The sequence below is a fragment of the Leucopleurus acutus genome (assembly GCF_964270905.1).
Source record: "Leucopleurus acutus genome assembly, chromosome: 8".
NCBI lineage: Eukaryota > Metazoa > Chordata > Mammalia > Artiodactyla > Delphinidae > Leucopleurus > Leucopleurus acutus.
Genome location: NC_139151.1, coordinates 56,440,307 through 56,460,050, shown reverse-complemented (window position 1 = coordinate 56,460,050; position 19,744 = coordinate 56,440,307). Strand labels below are relative to the sequence as shown.

At 35.6% G+C, this 19,744-nt stretch overlaps 1 protein-coding gene across 3 annotated transcripts in view; it reads left to right on the top strand.

Moving 5' to 3' along the window:
* Positions 1-19,744, top strand: part of UVRAG (UV radiation resistance associated) — a 318,149-nt gene that overhangs the window by 138,045 nt on the left and 160,360 nt on the right. For all 3 annotated transcript variants that reach the window (XM_082844787.1, XM_082844786.1, XM_082844788.1), the window contains exons 7-8: positions 3,606-3,711; positions 19,156-19,282. In XM_082844787.1, the coding sequence (XP_082700913.1) occupies positions 3,606-3,711; positions 19,156-19,282 (233 nt within the window). The remainder of the gene's footprint in view (positions 1-3,605; positions 3,712-19,155; positions 19,283-19,744) is intronic.

Genomic DNA, 19,744 nt, shown 5'->3' with positions numbered 1-19,744 from the left:
GTAGCAGGGGCTCTGAAAGTCTATTTGGATAACACTGAAGATTGGAGGAAATGTGACTCTGTCTGTGTGTTTTAAGCCCCTAAGGTAAGATCAGAAAGCGTCTGGGGCAGTGAGAGCCAAATAGTTGAAGTCATACATTAATTATGGTCATGAATCATTTTTATTTTTAGAGTCTTTACCATTTGACAAGGTTGTTTGCATAGTACTCTAGTGAGTTTTAGGCAGCATTTTCCCTCCTTTCAAAGTAACAGGCTATTTTGTTGATTTCTACTTTGGGTCGATAATGCCTATCAAATTAGAATTCTGATAACATTTTTAGTAGAAATTGCTTGTTTCTTGCCAGAGTGAACGGTCTTTAATTTATGTGATTTTTGTTTCGAATATATTTTGAAATTATAGATATAGAAAACTAGTACGTTAGTCTTTTAGTCTTTCACTGGTATCAGTAAAAATAATCAAAATCTTGGGGCTGTACTTTTATATGCAGGCATTAGTCGACCTTCAGTCAGCAGTATATTTTGAGTGCCTTTGTGCCACATTCTCTGCTAAGTACTGGGAATGTAAATGAAAAAAATGAGTGTTTTTTTTTTCTTTTTTCCCAGAAATCTAGTAAAGAAATAGACAAGGAAATAGGCAGTTGCTGTAAAATGTGGTTCTATAATCTTTGTTAGTGTTGTATACATGATGCTGCGGATCTCCATAGGAAGAAGTGCCTCTACCTGTCTGGAACAGTCGGGAAGGCCTTTGAAGAAGAAGGTATGCTTGAGCTGCCTGTTAGTGGGTTTGGGAGTATACTTATCTGTTAAGAGAGAGTGAAGCTTGTAGTCAGATAGAACAGCTCACTGAAAGGTACAGAAGGAAGAAATGGCATGACGTGTTTGGGGAGAGTTAGTAGTTGAGCATTGCTGGAATTGCGCGTGCAAAGTAAGCATATCAGAAATGAGGTGGGGACCACATCACAAAGGTCCTCTCCTTGCTTTTAAATTTCTTTAGCATTACCTTTGTAGGTGAGTATTGCCATCAAGAGAGTGTGTACGAATTCACACCCGGAGCAGGAGGCAGTAGGATGGAGGATAATCTCCTCTATTGGATTCCTTTGGAGTCCTGAGGAAGTTGCAGAAGAACTGCTCTCAAGAGTAATCTCATAAGATTTGCTCCTTTTTAGATGACCTAAGAAATCCTCAGTAACTATCAGGCAACTTCTGAAAGTGCAGAATATGTCATGAATATTTTTAGTGCAAGGTGTCGTAATAATAATGTTGGCAGAGGTGTTGATGCCGTCAACTCCCTGATAAAATTAACGTCCTCATATATAGGATAACTTTCAGTTTAGGACAGTTGGCCAGTTTTAAAAGTCGGAAGTAAAATTTACATACCGTGAAATACTTAGATTTCAAATTTAAGTTCTGTGTATCCTCCTGTGCGCCTCACCCCAATCAAGACATGGAACATTTCCATCACTCAGGTAGTTCCTTAGTTCGCCTTGCTCTCTACCAGTCAGTCCTGCCTCACCCAGGCAGCTAGCCACTCTTGATTTCTGCCACCATACATTGCTTTTACCTGTTCTTGAACTTTGCTTAAATGGAATCATATTGTATGTACTTTTTCGTTCCTGGCTTTTTTCACTCAGCATAATGTTTTTTTGAGATTCATTCATATTGTTGTGTATATCAGTGTTGTGTTCCTTTTTATTGCCGAGTAGAATTTCTCTGTATGAATATACCACAATTTGCTTATTAATTCTCCTGTTTGATGGACGTTTGGATTGTTTTCTATGAACGTTCTTATACATATCTTCTTGTGGACGTGTTTTTGTATTTCTTGAGTAAATGGTAAGGAGTAGAAATACTGGGTCATAGGTTAGATGTATGTATAACTTTACAAGAAACAGTTTTCCAAAGTGATGATACTGTTTTATACTTTTATCACCGATGCATGCAAGTTTCAGTTGCTGCACATCCTTGCTAGCATCAGGTGTTGTCATTTTAGTTTTAGTTATTCTAACAAGCGTGAAATGCTATCTCATTACGATTTTAATTTTCATTACCATGATGACTAAGATTCTGAGCACCTTTTCCTATGCTTATTGACCTTTCTTATATCTTCTTTTGTGAAGTGTTTCACTCTTTTGCCCATTCTTAATTGGGTTGTCTCTTTGTTACTGGTTTTTATGAGTTCTTTATATACTCCAGGCACAGTACTTTGTCGAATTAATGTTCTACAAATATTTTCTCCCAGTCCATGGACTGCTTTTATATTTTCTTAACAACATCTTTCGATGAAAAGACATTTTTTATTTCGGCAGTGCCTAATTTATCCATTTTTAATTTTAAGGTTAGTGTTTTTTGTGTCTTCTCTAAGAAATCTTTGCCTACCCCAAGGTTGCAAGAGATTCTGTGTTTTCCTCTACAGATTTATGACTCTAGCTTTTATGTTTACTATGATCTCCTTGAATTAATTTTTTTTCTGCTGTGAGGTAGGGAATGAGATTCATTCCCTACCTCACAGCAACTGTGTTTACCCACTGTTCCAGCACCATTTGTTTAAAAAACTTTCCTTTTTCCATTAATTTGCCTAGGTTCCTTTGTCCAAAATCAGTTGGCCATATATGTGTAGGTCTGTTTCTATACTCTTTATTCTGTTCCATTGATCTGTTTTTTGATCCTTATGCCAGTACCAGATTGTTTTGATTACGTAGCTTTATAAAAAAGGAAGTCTTGAAATCTGGCAGATTTAAAGATTGGTTTATCTCTTCTAGATTCTTTGTTTTTCTATGTAATTTATAGTATCAACTTCTTAATTTCTACAAAAAGAAGCACACATACACACAAAAACAAAGCCTGTTGGGATTGGGATTGTGACTGTGAAATTACTGATCCATATATAGAAATATAACTGAGTGTTTGTTGACCTTGTATCCTGTGACATTATTAGTTCTAGTAGTTGTTTTGTGGATTCCTAATGATTTTCTACATGAAAATCATGTTACCTGTGAATAAAGACAATTTGACCATTTTTAGTATGTACATGTATACAAAATATATAAGCTATACTTGAAGACAAAGAGACAAAGAAAAACACAAACCCATAATTAAAGCAAAAAAGAAAACTAGTTAATTTTTTCAATGCTCCTTGTTTCAAAGGGGCTGCTGCTTTAATTCAGTCTTCTTAACTTGGGATTATTGTTAATTTTTTTTTTCTTTGTGGATACCCATCAAGTAATAGCCTTCATAGCAGTGGGGTTTTTTGGTGACTTTAGTAATGTAGCTAATTTCTCTGGGCCTCAGTTTCCCATCTGTAAAATGATAGGGTTCAATCAGATGATTTTCTAAGGTCTCTTTCAGATTCCTGTGAGTTCTTCATTTTAGCTCTCAATACATCACAGACAGTCAGATGGGTATAGAAAGGGTGTTTTAGAACATATCGTGACTCTTGTTATTTCCTTGTTGTAAATATGCTAGAGAATTGTGAAATCATCAGTTGAGTTCATTATTAATTCTCTTTAACCTGGAAACTTTGTCCTCGTTTTGTTCCATTTATGCCTGTGGCTCTGTGTTGAGTTTATAGTTAACTCACTTAAATTTTTCTACAACTTTTATTTCTAGGCTTCATAGAGCCCAGTGTGCAATTAAACAGACTCAGGTAACTGTTCAGAAAATTGGAAAGGAAATTGAAGAAAAACTAAGACTCACATCTACAAGCAATGAGCTGGTAGGTTTTTATATATTAACCTATTTAAATTAGTTGATTTCTAAATGTGATCACCGTATTCTTCTTGTATTTATTTCCCTCTTTTTTCCCCAAAAAAACTTCAGGTAGTTTTTTCTTTCTTTTTATTTTTTCCTCTTAATGTTTCACTGAGACTTCTGTTGGCATTTAAATGTTATAAATAAACTTTCCCATCTGCTAATAGTGTAACATACAAAGTGCCTGCCTTTTTATGCTAGTTGAAACTTTAGATTGCATACAATTACTTAGAAGATAATCAAAATCTATTTTATTAATATCTTATAAATGTGAACTCTAGACATAAACTGTATAGTGAATGAAAAATAGCTGCCAGAAGAAAAAAAATAATAAACTGTAGATACTGATCTGCTTTTAAAAGATGAATTTAAAATTATTTGGATTGAATTTAATAGGTTAGTTTATGGACAGTGTTCTCTTTGGGGAAAGATTCTTTTAATGAGGTATTTCCAAAGAAATAGAAATTCCAATCCAAATGGACAGATTTAAGATATTAGTATAATTTTGGGGTTGCTTTATACTCTTCCTAGTGGGGAAAAATATATTAATTTTGGAACGAAGATTCTGTCTTTTTAAGCAGAATAGTGGGTATAACTAATAAATGGAACTTTTCTCAAAATGAAGTCACAGTGCTAATGATAGCTTTTGATGAAATTTTTGCTATAGATAATGATACTTAAAACTCAAATCCTCAAATTAAGTCCGAAGTGAAAAATTTTAAGTATTTGTTTGCACAAACTCGATACCATAGATAGGCAGTATCTTCTAGCTGTCGTTCACAGCACTGTCAACTTGGCAGAAGGTCTTTATGTCCCCAAACAAAAGTTCCATTATCTGTAAGATTTGTCTGAGATAATAATTCAGTGGATGAACTATAGAAATCAACATTGCAATTAACCTATACTGACTTCTCTCTCGTGGAATTTGAAATTAATGGATGATAAAGTATTTAATCTATATAAAACTGCTGACTTTGACCTATAAATGGCAGTGTCATATAGTTCAGTCTAATATGTAAAATGGCTAGTGCTGTACCTGGCACGTAGCAGGCATACAAAATATGGTAGCTGCAATAACTGTGGTAGTGACACTTTTTATTCATACGACTTTTCACACCTATGGAAAATCTTCCACTTTGGAGAAGCTATTAAACCACCTCCTTTTGTAACTTAGGTCCAGTAAAGGACCAAACTCCAGGCCACAGATATATTGGAGGAGGAGAAAAAATAACTAATTTTAATCCTTTCTGTAGTGTACAATGATACCACATTTTTAGAGCCTTTGGGGAGAAACTGCTAGGTTTTTTCTTATTTTCCTCTCTCAAGGCAAGACTGGGAAATTACTTATTTCATTAAGTGACAGCATATGTTTTGTCTCAGTATGGAAAAATGTATGTTTAATCCTATTTTTCTAAAATATAAGTGGTGACACACAGAGCAAGGTGATAGAATGTATGAGTTTAAAGAGGTCAAGTTCAGAGGTTCACTGTGTGTTTTTATGCGGCCTAGTCAACATATAAGAAAATCACTGTATTTTTGAACTGAAAGTGAACCTAGAAATCTAGTTCCCTTATAACCTCACTTAAAACCACACTCCCCTCAGTACCTTCTGTCCCCTTCCCTGTTTTGTTTTTCTCCATAGTATTTATTACCCTTTAACATGCTATACACTTCACATATGAATTTTATTTGTCTGTCTCTCTAAACTCTGTGAGGAGAGGGATTTTTGTCTATTTTTTTTTCCTCATGGCTGTATTTCCCAGTGTCTAGAAAAGTGTTTGACCCACAGTAAGAGCTCATTAAATATTTGATGAATTTAAGGATGAATCTAGTGTAATCTCTTTTTAAAATAACAGGAAAATGAGACCTAAAGAAAGTGAGCAACTTTCCCATGATCATTGACAAATAGAGACAGAAATTTTGGTTTCCTTGTCTCCTTTCAGAGGGTAATACCAGGTACTTGTTTGTTATCTACTGTAAGGTTTACCTGTAGGAAATTAGAAGCCCTTACTACTATAGTTTTTTCTTCATTCCCTTTCCAAATTGGCCCAATTATACTTCAACCCAAGCATTTTCAATATATAAGAATTAATTTTAGTCTAAGTATAAATACAGTCAGAAGGCATATTTGATGTGTAAAGAAATCAGATTACCTTCTAAGATCAAATGTAATTAACTGTTTAGAAGAAATTGGGTTCATACTTGATGACTTTCGAAACTTTGACATCTTCTCGTCAATGTCCAACATAATTTTCTGGCATTATGTTTTTTAGGAAATTTCTGCTGTTGTCATTTTGAATTTTTGCTTAAATGTTTTGGATTTTGTCAAATTGCCTTTCCTTGTATCTGTTGAGATAATTTTATGTTTTTCTCTTGTATTATGATAGTGAAGTACATTGATTTTTGAATGTTCATCCAATTTAGGATTGCTAGGGAAAGCCCCTCCTGTTCATGATGAATTATTCTTTTTATGTATATTTCTAGATTCAATGTGCTAAAAGTTTGTAAAGGATTTTTGCATCTATATTAAGGTGGAATATTGATCTGAAGTTTTGTTTTCTTGCCACTTCGTTGTTTGGTTTTGTTGGGGTAATGTTGGTCACAACTAGTGAATTGGGAAGTGTTTCCCCTGTTTTCTGGAAGAGTAAGTGTAGAATTGGAATTATTTCTTAAAGGTTGGTAGAATTTACTGGTGAAGCCGTCTGGGCCTTTGTGGGCCCAGATGTGGAGTCTTCTTTGTGGGCTTTGAGTTAGGAATTCAATTCTTTAATAGTTGAGGTGTTACTGAAGTTAGCTGCTTCTTGAGTAGGCTTTGGTTGCTTGTGTCTTTCAGGGATTTGTGCATTTCATTTAAGAGGTCGGTCTTTTTAATTTTAGCTATTGGGTATATAGTGCTTCCTTAGTTTGGTTTATAATTGTATTTCTATTATGATAATTTTTCATATCTTTATTGGTTATCTTTTAAGAGGTGTAATTTTAAATATTTTTGCCCATTAGGAAAAGAAACACTCTATTTAGATTTACAGAAAACTTGTAAAGATTGTTCAGAAAGGTTCCATACACCTTTCATCCAGTTTCTTTTAGTGTTAACTTCTTGCATAGCCATGTTACATTTGACATGGTACATACAACTTGGTATATCATCAAACCAGGAAATTAACATTGATACATTACTATTAGCTGTGGATTTTATTCAGGTTTCACCAGTGTTTCCACTATGTCATTTTTATTTTACAAAAGTTTTAGATTTATAGAATTATTACGAAGATAGTACAGAGAGTTACCCTGTAAACCCCACATCCAGTTTCTCCCATTATTAACATCTTACCTTAGTGTGGCACATTTGTCGTAATTATTGAACCTGTATTGATAAGTCATCATGAACTAAAGTCCATGCTTTATTCAGGTTTCCTTAATTTTTATCTAATGTCCCTTTTCTGTTCCAGGATCTCATCCAGGAAACCATACTGCTTTTATTAGCTATGCTTCCTTAGACTTTCTTGGTTGTGAAAATTCCTCAGACTTTGATTTTTTTGATGACTTTGACAGTTTTAAGGATTACTGGGTCAGCTGTTTTATATAATATCCCTTGATTGGGGTTTGTCTGATGTTTTGTTGTGATTAGACTGGATTCTAATGTCTTTTTTTCTTCCAGTATCCAGTCTAGGACACCACACTGGTTTTGGTCATCATGACTTCCTAGGCTTCTCTGATCTTTGACAGTTTTTCATTCTTTCCTATTTTTAAATCACCATGACGAATCACTGTTGATAGTAACCTTGATCACTGGGTTAAGGTGATGTCTCCCATAGTAACCTTGATCACTGGGTTAAGGTGATGTCTCCCAGGTTTATGCACTCTAGAGTTCCCTTTCCCTGCTCAATTTTTTGAAAGCCAGATTCTAAGCCCAGCCTCCACTCCAGAAGAGGGGACTGAAGCTCCACCTCCTGGAAGGGAGACTATCTACACACATTATTTGGGTACTTTGTGAGGAAGATTTGTCCCTTCTTCCCTCCACGCATTTATTTATTCAGTCGTTTAATTATCAGTATGGATTTGTATCTATTTATTTTATACTTTAGGTTACAATCTGATACGATGTTCTTTATTTCCTTGCTTCAACTGTGGCATTGAGAGCTCTCTCAGGATGGGTTCTGTGTCCTTTTGACATGCCCTCATCTCCTTTTTGTTCGTTTGTTTTTTAAAGTAAGTTCTTAATTTCTGGCACTATGTGATCTGGACTCATCAGGTATTTTCCCTGTCTCAGCCCTAGAATCAGCCATTTCTCCTAGGAATCCTGTTCCTTTCATTGAACAATGGAATTTAGAAACAAGATCTGGGCACTAGGTGTGCTTGTTGCTTCTGAGTTGTAAGTGCTTCTAAGCCCTCTCAGTGGACAGAGCTGGTATATACAGGTATCCATCTTGCTATGTATTAAACTTAACATACATTTATTTATCTATTTTTTGCTGCATTGGCTCTTCGTTGCCGTGCGTGGGCTTGCTCTGGTTGCAGCGAGTGAGGGCTACTCTTCGTTGTGGTGCATGGGCTTCTCATTGCGGTGGTTTCTGTTGTTTCGGAGCACCGGCTCTAGGTGCACGGGCTCAGTAGTTGCAGCGTGTGGGCTCAGTAGTTGTGGCTCGCGGGCTCTAGAGTGCAGGCTCAGTAGTTGTGGCACACGGGCTTAGCTGCTCCACGGCATGTGGGATCTTCCCGGACCAGGGCTCGAACCTGTGTCCCCTGCATTGGCAGGCGGATTCTTAACCACTGCGCCACCAGGGAAGTCCCTTCCCTCATTTTTAAATGGGACTTTTGTCTTCTCATACTGTGGTTAAAGACTGTGTGGGCATGCACGTGTGTGTGTGTGTGTCTGTGTGTGTGTGTGTGTGTGTGTGTGTGTGTGTGCACGCATTTCTGGATACAAGTCCTTTTTCTGATATGTGTTTTGGCAGTATTTTCTTCCAGTCTGTGTCTTGCCTTTTTGTGTTCTTAGTGATGCTTTCTAAAGAGCAAAAGTTTCAAAGTTTGATGAAATCCAGTGTATTTTTTTAATTTATTTTATGGTTAGGGCTTTTTGTGTTCTTTCTAAGAAATCTGTGCCTAACCCAAAGTCACGTAAGTTTTCTTCTGTGTTTTGTTTTAGAAATTTTATAGTTTTGGGCTTTACATTTAGATCTATGATCCATCTCAAGTTTTTTTTATAAGTGAGGTAACAAACTCCCTTATTATTATAGCTTTGCTGTCTTAAAACCAGATGGAGTAAGTTCTCCAGCTTTGTTCTTTTAAAAAATTCCTGTGGGTTTCTAGGTTCTTTGTATTTACAAGTGAATTTGAGAATGAATTTCTCAGTTTCTACCAAAAAAAAAAAGCCTGCTGGAATTTTGATTAGGATTTATAGATCAATTTGTGGAGAATTGCAGTCTTAACTATATCAAGTTCTCCAATCCATGAACATGGCATATGTCTCCCTTTTTTTCTAATAAATTTATTTATTTTTATTTATTTATTTTTGGCCGCGTTGGGTCTTTGTTGCTGCACATGGGCTTTCTCTAGCTGTGCAGGGTGGGGGCCGCTCTTCATTGTGGTGCGTGGGCTTCTCCTGTTGGGGAGCATGGACTCTAGGTGTGCATGCTCAGTAGTTGTGGCATGTGGGCTCAGTAGTTGTGGCATGTGGGCTCAGTAGTTGTGGCATGTGGGCTCAGTAGTTGTGGCATGTGGGCTCAGTAGTTGTGGCTCACGGACTTAGCTGCTCCGCAACATGTGGGATCCTCCCGGACCAGGGCTCGAACCCATGCCCCCTGCATTGGCAGGCAGATTCTTAACCACTGCACGACCAGGGAAGTCCCGGCATATGTCTCTTTTATTTTGATTTTTTTCCTTAATTATCTCAATAATATCTTATAGCTTTCACTGTAGAGGTTCTGGGCATCTTTTATTAGTGTTATTCCTAAGTATTTTATGGGAGGCTTTTTTGTTTGTTTTGGGCATTATTGCAAATGGGATTGTTTTTGAAATTTTATTTCTCATTTGTTTCCTGCAAGTATATAAGAATACAATTCATTTTAATTTAGTAATCTTGCATCTTGCAATCTTGTTATATTAACTTTTAAATTCTAGTAGTTATTTTGTAGATTTCTTGGGATTTTCTATATAAACAATTGTACCTGCAAACTTGGAATGCTCTATGCGCTTTAATTTTTCTGCCTTATTTCAGTAGCTAGGGCATACAGTACAATGTTGAATGAAAGTGATAAACATGGAAACCCTTTACTTGTTCCTGATCATAAGGGGAAATCATTCATCCTTTCTCCATTAAATATAATGTTAGCAATGCCTTTTATTGGCTTTAGGAAGTTGCCTCTTATTCCTAGTTTCTGAATTTTATCGTGAATGGATGTTGAATTTTGTCAAATGCTTTTTCTGCATTTATTGAAATAAATGATCATGGCATTTTCTTCTTGATTCTGTTACTACGGTGAACTACATTGATTTAATTTCAAGTGTTTAACATTGCGTTTATGGAATAAACTAATGGCTACAATATAGAGTGCAATCTTTTTTATACCTTGCTAGATATGATCTGGTAATAATTCAAGAGTTTTTGTGCCTATATTTATTAGGGGTATTGGCAAGCAGTGTTTTAAATTACTTTGTTAGATTGGTATTAGGATTATGGTAGGCTGGTAAAATTAGTTGGGCAGTGTTGCTTTTGCCCACTCCACCTTGACTAGAAGCGGAAGCCTCCTGGCTTTTTAACATTTTCAAATAGTCTGCCGAGATTTCATGTCTTTTTATTCATTATGAGAATATTTAACTTTTTTTCACTTAGCGTATTTGTAATAGTGACTTTCTTTGATAATTTTAACATCTGGGTCATCTCAGAGTTGGCATATGTTGATTGTCTTTTCCCTAGAGAGTGAATCACATTTTCCTGGTTCTTCGTATATTGGGTAATATTGCAGAGTACCCTGGACATTGTGAGTGTAATTTTGTGGAATCTCTGGAGTTTGTTGCTTTGTTCCAAAGAATATTGATGTTCTAATTCTAGCGGGTAGTTAACTTGGTTAGGCTCAAACTGTCATGCCTGCAATGGACACTGCCTCCGATTTCAGGTCATTACTCTCATCCTTAGGCACAGCTGCTCTGTGTGCCTCGTGCAGATATGACTTAGGATTCAGAAACTCAGATTGAATTTAAACAGAATTTGGGGTGCCCCATTCTCTGGCTTCCTCCATTCTGGTGGCCTTGATTGCCTAATCTCTTTTCCCTGGTTCCTCCTGCCCTCCTTCCTCCTGTCTGTCTGTTGGTGTTTAACCATAGATGCCCTCAGGGCGAAGTCACAGAAAAGGGGAATTTCACTCCTCCGGTTGGTTGTTTGTACCAGGTTCTGAGTTTACCCCCAAATCTGCCTGCCATTTTTAGAACCCTCATGTAGTAGCTTTTTGTATTTGATCTAGAGTCTATAGCTGTTATTTATGGAAGGACCAGTTTGATAGGTACTTATTCTCTATATCAAACACAAAACTCCTGTATGTTTTATTATTACATATATTTTTGCTTTATCTCCCTAGCTGGACCTGGGTTCTAGGCCTGATATTGCCACTGAGTCTATGAAATTAATGGATTGGATTAAATATTTTCTAAGGAAAATTTTGCCCTTTCTTAATGGCTGAGCAGGTATAGGTACAATAGAAACGATCTGTAAATGACGTTTTAAAGCGAATTTGTTAACTTATAGGACAACTGCCATAGTTCTAAAACTTTTTTTCAGATTGTTAATTATTTCCATTTTTTGGTGGGAAAACTAGTATAGATGAATAATGCCCTAAACCACCCAAGACCCCTTTATACTCTAAATATTGTAAGGATCTCAAAGAATTTAGGGTATATCTATTGATAATGCCTAGGTTAATAAAAGACAGATGAATCCTCACATTTACTTCTGCAATCAATCTGTTGTGATATCACAGATCTTATAGACTGGAAAACTCCACTATACAGTTATGAGAAAATGAGAGTGAAAAAGGGAGATAGCAGCTTAGTATTATTATGAAAGTATTTTTGACCTCACAGACCGAAATGGTGTTAGGAATCCTCATGGTTTCCTGAACCATGCTTTGATAGCTTTTGCCTAAAAAGCCTTTTTGGCTCCAGCATAATCTACAAGAAGAAAATTGTTTAATAGGTCATTTACAGATTGGTGTGTCTTACTGAAAAGAATCTTTAGCATTGTCCATCACTGTCTTTGTAAAGATGCATAAAAAGGAGTATGCTTGCAAAGAGATGAATGTATCTGTGATTTTCAGATCATAGACAGTGTTGTATAAAAACACTAAAATCCAATCAGAAGTGATCCTTTGGAGATGTACATATGACATTAACTATACTTGGAGTAAACAGGTAAGTAGAATGTAGAAACCATTAGAAGATATTATACTTATGGAATATTAAGATCTTTGAGTACTTAGATTCATCTGAAAGGAAGCAGAACCAGATTCCACTTGGTCAGGGTTTGTTTACTCATCAGAAATTAGAGCCAGCAATCCTGGTTTTGAATGACTTGATTTATTTCTGTAAATAGGCCAGTTTTTGCATATGGACCATAACACAAACACACTGTACACACATCTTCCTGTATTAGTTTAGTGTTTAGACTAACTTGTACCCTTAGTTCTTTGATTCTAGTAAACATAAGCCAATTTGAGCATGTACCCTGGAATAGAGCAGATTAACCCCCCTACCTATGCATATCCCTGTGTTCTTCGAAGAGTTGTTTTTCTTTTCTATTTTTTTTCCTCTACCAAGGTAGAATCTAGTTTACATATTTTTTGGAGAAATTCGAGTTAAGGAAATTGAACACATCTCTTTGTGGAAAAAGACTGCTTCCTAAGAATTTGTATATTTTTTCCCTCAGTGATGTAAAAACACTGATCACACTACTGGATTACCGAAGAAACCCAGATTGTTTCCTCATTCCTCTTTCTTTCATGATAAGCAGCCTCACTGACTTTTGGTCTTTGTTTTTACAGGGAGTTGGCAGGGCAAAATGGCTTTTGTCTCCACTGGACCCAAGCTCTTAGAAAACAGAAACTGTTTCTCATTTATTTAGAAGCACATAGTAGGCCCTTCATAAATATTTGATTCATTCAGAAAAAAATTGCTTAGGAGTGTTTTATATTTCATAGAGTTTTCCAGTCAAATATAATAATGATGATTGGAAATAAGCTTTACTGCTTGAATGTCTTTAACAGATGATCATACCATCTGTTCAGAGTCAGTATTTCAGAGATGAGGAAGAAAGCACTTTGGGTGAGAAACAATAGCTGTAAAGTACTTTCCACACAACTGCCAAAAGTCATTTTCCATGCCCATTGCCTCAACAAGGCCATACCATTACTCATCTCACTGAGTACCCGTGCTTCCTCATTGTCTGTGAATCAAATAGAGGTGCTGAGTTTTTTCTTTTAAAGTTTTCCACCAGCTCATCCCAGGGCTTAATAACCTATTCAGTTTACTTACTGAATGTTTTTTTTCTCCCCATTAAAATTTTACTTAGTATATGTCTTAAGAAGGAGGCTGTTTGGTTAAGATTTTTGTCATGGAAAATGATGGAAAGCATATTATTGACACTATTGATAAAGACTAGGCGAGAAGGGTACATACCTTCATAGTGCAGTAATTGTGTGTGAATGCAAACACATGCAGGCACATATATGTTCATTGTGGGGGTAGGATTTCAAATTTTATCTGGAGGCAAATTGTGGCAAGGTATTTGGATTAAAAAGGGAGTCAGAGTAAAGTTTAAACCATGGCTTTGTAGGTTGAAGTAGGAAATATTTTTATGGAAAGATAAGTTAACAAACTTATTTGGTAAACTTAATTGTATCTTTGGTAGAACATGTCTGGGATTTGTTTTATTAAATGAACATTCAGTAAAATTGACTTTTTTGAGGTACAGTTCTGTCACTTTTTAAAAAATGAACTTTGTGTTTTAGAGTAGTTTTAGGTTTACAGAAAAATTGTGCAGAAAGTACAGAAAGGCCCCCCCCATTTCTTTTGTTATTAACATCTTATATTAGAGTGACACATTTGTTACTATTGTTGAATCAATATTAATATTATTAACTAAAGTCTGTAGTTTACCTTCGGGTTCACTCTTTGTGTTGTATAGTTCTATGAGTTTTGACAAAGGCACAGTGTCAGGTATCCACCGTTACAGTGTCATACAGAATCGTTTCACTGGCCTAAAAATCCTCCATGCTTCACCTATTTATACTTTTTTCCCTCCCTCAGAACACCTGGCAACCACTGAACTTTTTACTGTCTCCACAGTTTTGCCTTTTTCAGAATGTAACAGAGTTGGAGTCATACAGCATGTAGCTTTCTCAGATTGGCTTCTTTTACTTAGCTATATGCATTTAAGGTTCCCTCATGTCTTTTTAATAGCTTTTCATAGCTCGTTTCTTTTTATTGCTGAATAGTGCTCCATTGTTATTGGATATGCCACAGTTTATCTTTTGACCTATTGAGGTACATTTTGGTTGCTTCTACGTTTCGGCAATTATGAATACAGCTGCTATAGGCATTTATGTGTAGGTTTTTGTGTGAACACAAGTTTTCAGCTCATCTGGGTAAATATCTAGAAGCACAATTGCTTGATCATATAGTAAACCTATGTTTAGTTTTGTGAGAAACTGCCAGACCATCCTCTAAAATGGCTATACCATTTTGCATTGCCGTCAACAATGAATGAAAGTTCCTGTTGCTCCACATCCTTGCCAACATTTAGTATTGCCATTGTTTTGGATTTAAACTATTCTGATAGGTGTGTAGTGGTAATCTAATTGTTTTTCATTTTTAAAATTTATTTTATTTTATCTTTTGGCTGCGTTGGGTCTTCGTTGCTGCTCACAGGCTTTCTCTAGTTGCAGCGAGCGGGGGCTACTCTTCGTTGTGGTGCGCAGGCTACTCTTTGTCGCGGTGCATGGGCTTCTCATTGTGGGGGCTTCTCTTGTTGTGGAGCACGGGCTCTAGGCACGCTGGCTTCAGTAGTTGCAGCACGCAGGCTCAGTGTTGTGGCTCACGGGCTCTAGAGCACAGGCTCAGTAGTTGTGGCTCACGGGCTTAGTTGTTCCACGGCATGTGGGATCTTCCCGGACCAGGGCTCGAACCCATGTCCCCTGCATTGGCAGGCAGATTCTTAACCACTGCGCCACCAGGGAATCCCCTATCTAATTGTTTTAATTGCAATTCCCTGATGACTTGTGATATTGAGAATCTTTTCATATGCTTATATGCTTATTTTCATATGATTATCTCTGTATCTTCTTTGGTAAGGTGACAGTTCAGATCGTTTGCCCATTTTTTAATTGGGTTGTTTATATTTCTATTGTTGAGTTTTTAGAATTCTTTGCATATTTTGTATTCTATTCTTTATCAGATAAGTGGTTTTCAAATATTTTCTCCCAGTCTGTGGCTTGTCTTTTCATTCTATTAATAGTCATTTTTGCAGAGCAGAAGTCTTAATTTTAATGAAGTCCAACTTAACAGTTTCTTCTTTCATGGCTCATGTGTTTGGTGTTGTATGTAAAAAGTCATCTCCAAGCCTAAGGTCACCTAGGTTTTCTCCACTGTTATCCTCTAAAAGGTGAATAGTAATTATTATTTCACATTTAGATCTGTGATTGATTTTGAGTTAATTTTTGTGAAAGATATAGGTCTATATCTAAATTTTTTGTTGTTGTTTGTTTGTTTGTATGTGGGTGTCCAGTGGTTCCAGCACCATTTGGTGAAAAAGACTATCCTTTCTCCATTGAATTGCTTTTATTCCTTTGTCAAAGATTAGTTGACCATATTTGTGTGTTTCTATTTCTGGGCTCTATATTCTGTTCCACTGATTTGTTTGTCTGTTCTTTTGCCTATACCACATTATCCTGATTACTGTAGTTTTATGGTAAGTCTTGACAGAAGATAGTGTCAGTCTTCCAACTTCGTTCTTCTCCAGTATTTTGTTGGTGATTCTGGGTTTTTTGCTTTTCTCTATAAACTTTAGAATCAGTTTGTTGATATCCACAAAATAATTTGCTGGGATGTCACTTAATCTATAGGTCAAGTTGGGAAAAATTGATATCATAATAGTGTCTTCCTATCCCTGAACATGGACAGTTTCTCCACTTATTTGGGTCTCCTTTGATTTCTTTCATTGGAGTTTTGTAGTTTTCTTCATATAGATCTTCTACATAATTTGTTAGATTTGTACCTAAGTATTTTAGTTTTTAATACTAATATAATTGATGTTATGTTTTTAATTTCAAATTCCCATTATTCCTTGTTACATAAGAAAGCAGTTGACTTTTGTGTATTAACCCTGTATCATGCAACCTTGCTATAATCACTTGTTAGTTCCGGGAGATTTTGGGTTGGTTTTTTGTTTTTGTTTTGTCAATTCTTTGGGATTTTCTACATAGACAATCATATCATCTGTAAACAAAGATGACTTCATTTATTTCTTTCCAAGTGTACACAGCTTTTATTTCCTTTTCTTGCCTTATTGTATAGCTAGGACTTTCAGTACATGTTTAAGAGAGTGGTGAAAGGGGACATCCTGTGTTGTTCTCCAACATAGGGAGAAAGCATCTGGGTTTTCACCATAAGTATTTTGGCAAATATTAGTAGGTTTCTTGGCAAGTATTCTTTACCAAATTGATGAAGTTTTCCTTTATTTCTAGTTGAATGTCACGTGCTTTTTCAGCACCCATTGATATGGTTATATGATTATTTTTTTCTTTAGCCTGGTTGATGTGAAATCCATTAATTGATTATTGAAAGTTAAACCTGTCTTGCATACCTGGAGTATAGTTCATTTGGCCATGGTGTATAATTCTTCTTATATGTTGATAGATTTGATTTGCTAATATTTTGTTGGGGATTTTGTACCTATGTTTATGAGAAATACTGGCCTGTAATTTTCCTTTCTAGTGATGGCTTTGGTTTTGGTGTGAGGATGATGCTGGCCTCATAGAATGAGTTAGGAAGTTCTTCTGTATTTTGGAAGAGATTTTCAAAAACTGATATAATGTCTTATTTAAATGTTTGGTAAAATTTACCAGTGAAGCCATCTGGATTGGTACTTTCTGTTTTGGAAGATTATTAATTATTGATTTAATTTCTTATATATATATATATATATATATATATATATATATATATAGGCCTATTCAGATTGTTAGTTTCTCCTAGTGTGAGTTTTGGTAGATTGCCTTTCAAGGAATTGATCCATTTCATCTAAGTTACCAAATTTATGGGCATAGAGTTGTTTATAGTATTTTTAATTATTCTTTTAATGTCCATGAGATCAGTTGTGATGGCTCCTCTTTCATTCTTCATGTTAGTAATTTCTGTCTTTCTTGGTTAGCCTGGCTAGAATTTTATCAATCTTACTGACCTTTTCAAAAACACAGCTTTTGGTTTTGTTTACTTTGTGGTTTTTTCCATTTAATTTATTCTTTTTGGAGTTCACTAACTTCTTGAATCTGTAGATTTATTTCTTTTGCCTAATTTGGGAAGTTTTTAGCCATTATTTACTACAAGTACTTTTCATTCCTGCCCACTTTCTCCTTTCCTCCTGGTACTTGATGATAAAAGTGCTAGATCTTTTGCTATCATTCCACGGATTTCTGAGGCTCTGTTCATTTTTATCTCTGTTGTTTAAATTGGGTAGTTTCTATTCTTTGATCTTCCAGATTAAAGATTCTTTTCTCTATTTCCTACATTCTGCTGTTGAGCTCATTCATTGAGTTTTTTATTTCAGTTCTTTAGGTCTTTACTTTCTTTATTGAGATTTTACGGGTTTTTTTGGTCAAGAAGTTCTATATTTTTGTTTCAAGCATGTTCTTAATTTCTTTTTTTAAATTAATGTTTATTGGAGTATAGTTGATTTACAATGTTGTTTTAGTTTCTACTGTACAGCAAAGTGAATCAGTTATACATTTACATATACATATATCCATTCTTTTTTAGGTTATATTCCCGTATAGGTTCTTAATTTCTATTGAAGCATTCTTGTGATGGCTACTCTCAGATCGTTGTCAGATAGTTGTAACATGTCTACTTGTCTCAACTGTTGGCATCTTTTGATTATCCTTTTTTATTCACTTTGATATTTTCCTGGTTCTTGATCTGATGAGTGATTTTTGATTGAAACTAGTACATTTGGGGTATTATGTTATGAGTCTCTGGATCTTATTTAAACCTTCTATTTTACCTGGCTTCCTCTGACACCTCTGGTAGTGGAAGGAAGAGGCACCATCTCATTACTGCCAGGTTGGGGTGGAAGTCCAAGTTCCCCAAGAAGCTTCCATTGATGCTCACGTGGCAGAGGAGTGTTTGTGTGTGAGTGTAAGAGGGCTTGTTAATGCTGACTAGGAATAGGAGTTCCAGCTGCCCACATAGGGAGTAAGGTGGTCTCAATAGCACTGCATAGTAGTGAAAGTTCTGACTCTCTACTTGGCCTCCTCTGATATTACCCAGCAGGAAGGGAGAAGGTTATCTTGTTACATCTGTAGTGAGGCAGCAGGCTCCCCCTGTGGTATCCACTGACATTATAGGGGGCTTGGTTAGTTACTGTCTGGAAGGGGTGAAAGCACCAGGTCCCTACTTGACTTTCTCCAAAATCTGTGGAATATTAGAGCACCTTGGTAAGGATGGAAATCTACTTTTTGTTTCTATGGATTTGCTTATTTCGGTAATTTCATATAAATGGAGTCTGTGGCCTTTTAAAACTGGCTTTTTTTTAGTTAGCATAATGTTTTCAAGATTCATCCATGTTGTAGCATATATCAGTACTTCATTTCTTGTTATTGCCAAATAATATTCCATTGATATATACCACATTTTATTTATCTATTCATCAGATAATGGACATTTAGATTGATTTCATTGTTTGGCTATTATGAATAATGCTGCTATGAACATTCATATTTACATTTTTGTATGGACATGTTTTTTATTCTATTGGGTATATACATATGTCTAGAAGTGGAATTGCTGGGTCCTAAGGTAATTCTATGTTTAACATTTTGAGAACTCCATTTCTTTTTTATTATTAATTTGTGTCTTATTGTATTGTGGTGTTAGGAAAGAGGCCTGAGATATTTTATAGTGCCTTTTAGGTTCTTAGAAAGAACTGTTCCCAGATTTGAGATTTTATTTCTACTCTGTTCTTTGCTTACATCTGTATTCTTTCCATTAAAATGACAGGTGCTGATAATTAAGTTACTCAAGAGATCTATAAGTTACATGAATATTAAAGTGCTTTAAACCAGTCACATTTTGAAACATTGTGAATGCGCAGTTATTCGTAGGAATAACTTTTATATTCATAAATTTACCTGTACTTTTAATTATTTAGAAAAAAGAAAGTGAGTGCCTGCAATTAAAAATTTTGGTGCTTCGAAATGAACTGGAAAGACAGAAGAAAGCTTTGGGACGGGAGGTGGCATTACTGCATAAGGAACAAATTGCGTTACAGGACAAAGGTGAGTAAAAACACCATACAAACAGCCTAGCCTCCACATTCAGTAATTTTCCTTTCTTTTTCTCCATAGGCTCAAATAGTCATCTTTGTATAAATATACTAAAACAATTTTTAAAAAATTTTTGAAGTATTTTGAAGTTAATACGTATAGTATAGTGTATACACGCACAGACACACTTCACATTTTCACAATGAACACACCTGCATAAGCAGAATCTCCATCAAGAAACAGAGACAAGGACCCCAGAAGCCCAGAAGTTTCATGTCCTCTTCCATTCATGGCATCTCTAGCGAGACTAACTACTACCTTGACTCACTATACCATAGATTGGGTTTGCCTAATTTTGAACTTTATACACATAGAACCGTATAATATGTACATTTTATGTGCTGGCTTTTGTTCAACATTTTGTTTGTAAGATTCATCCCTACCTGAATGTAATGTAGTCTTAGTTTATTTTTG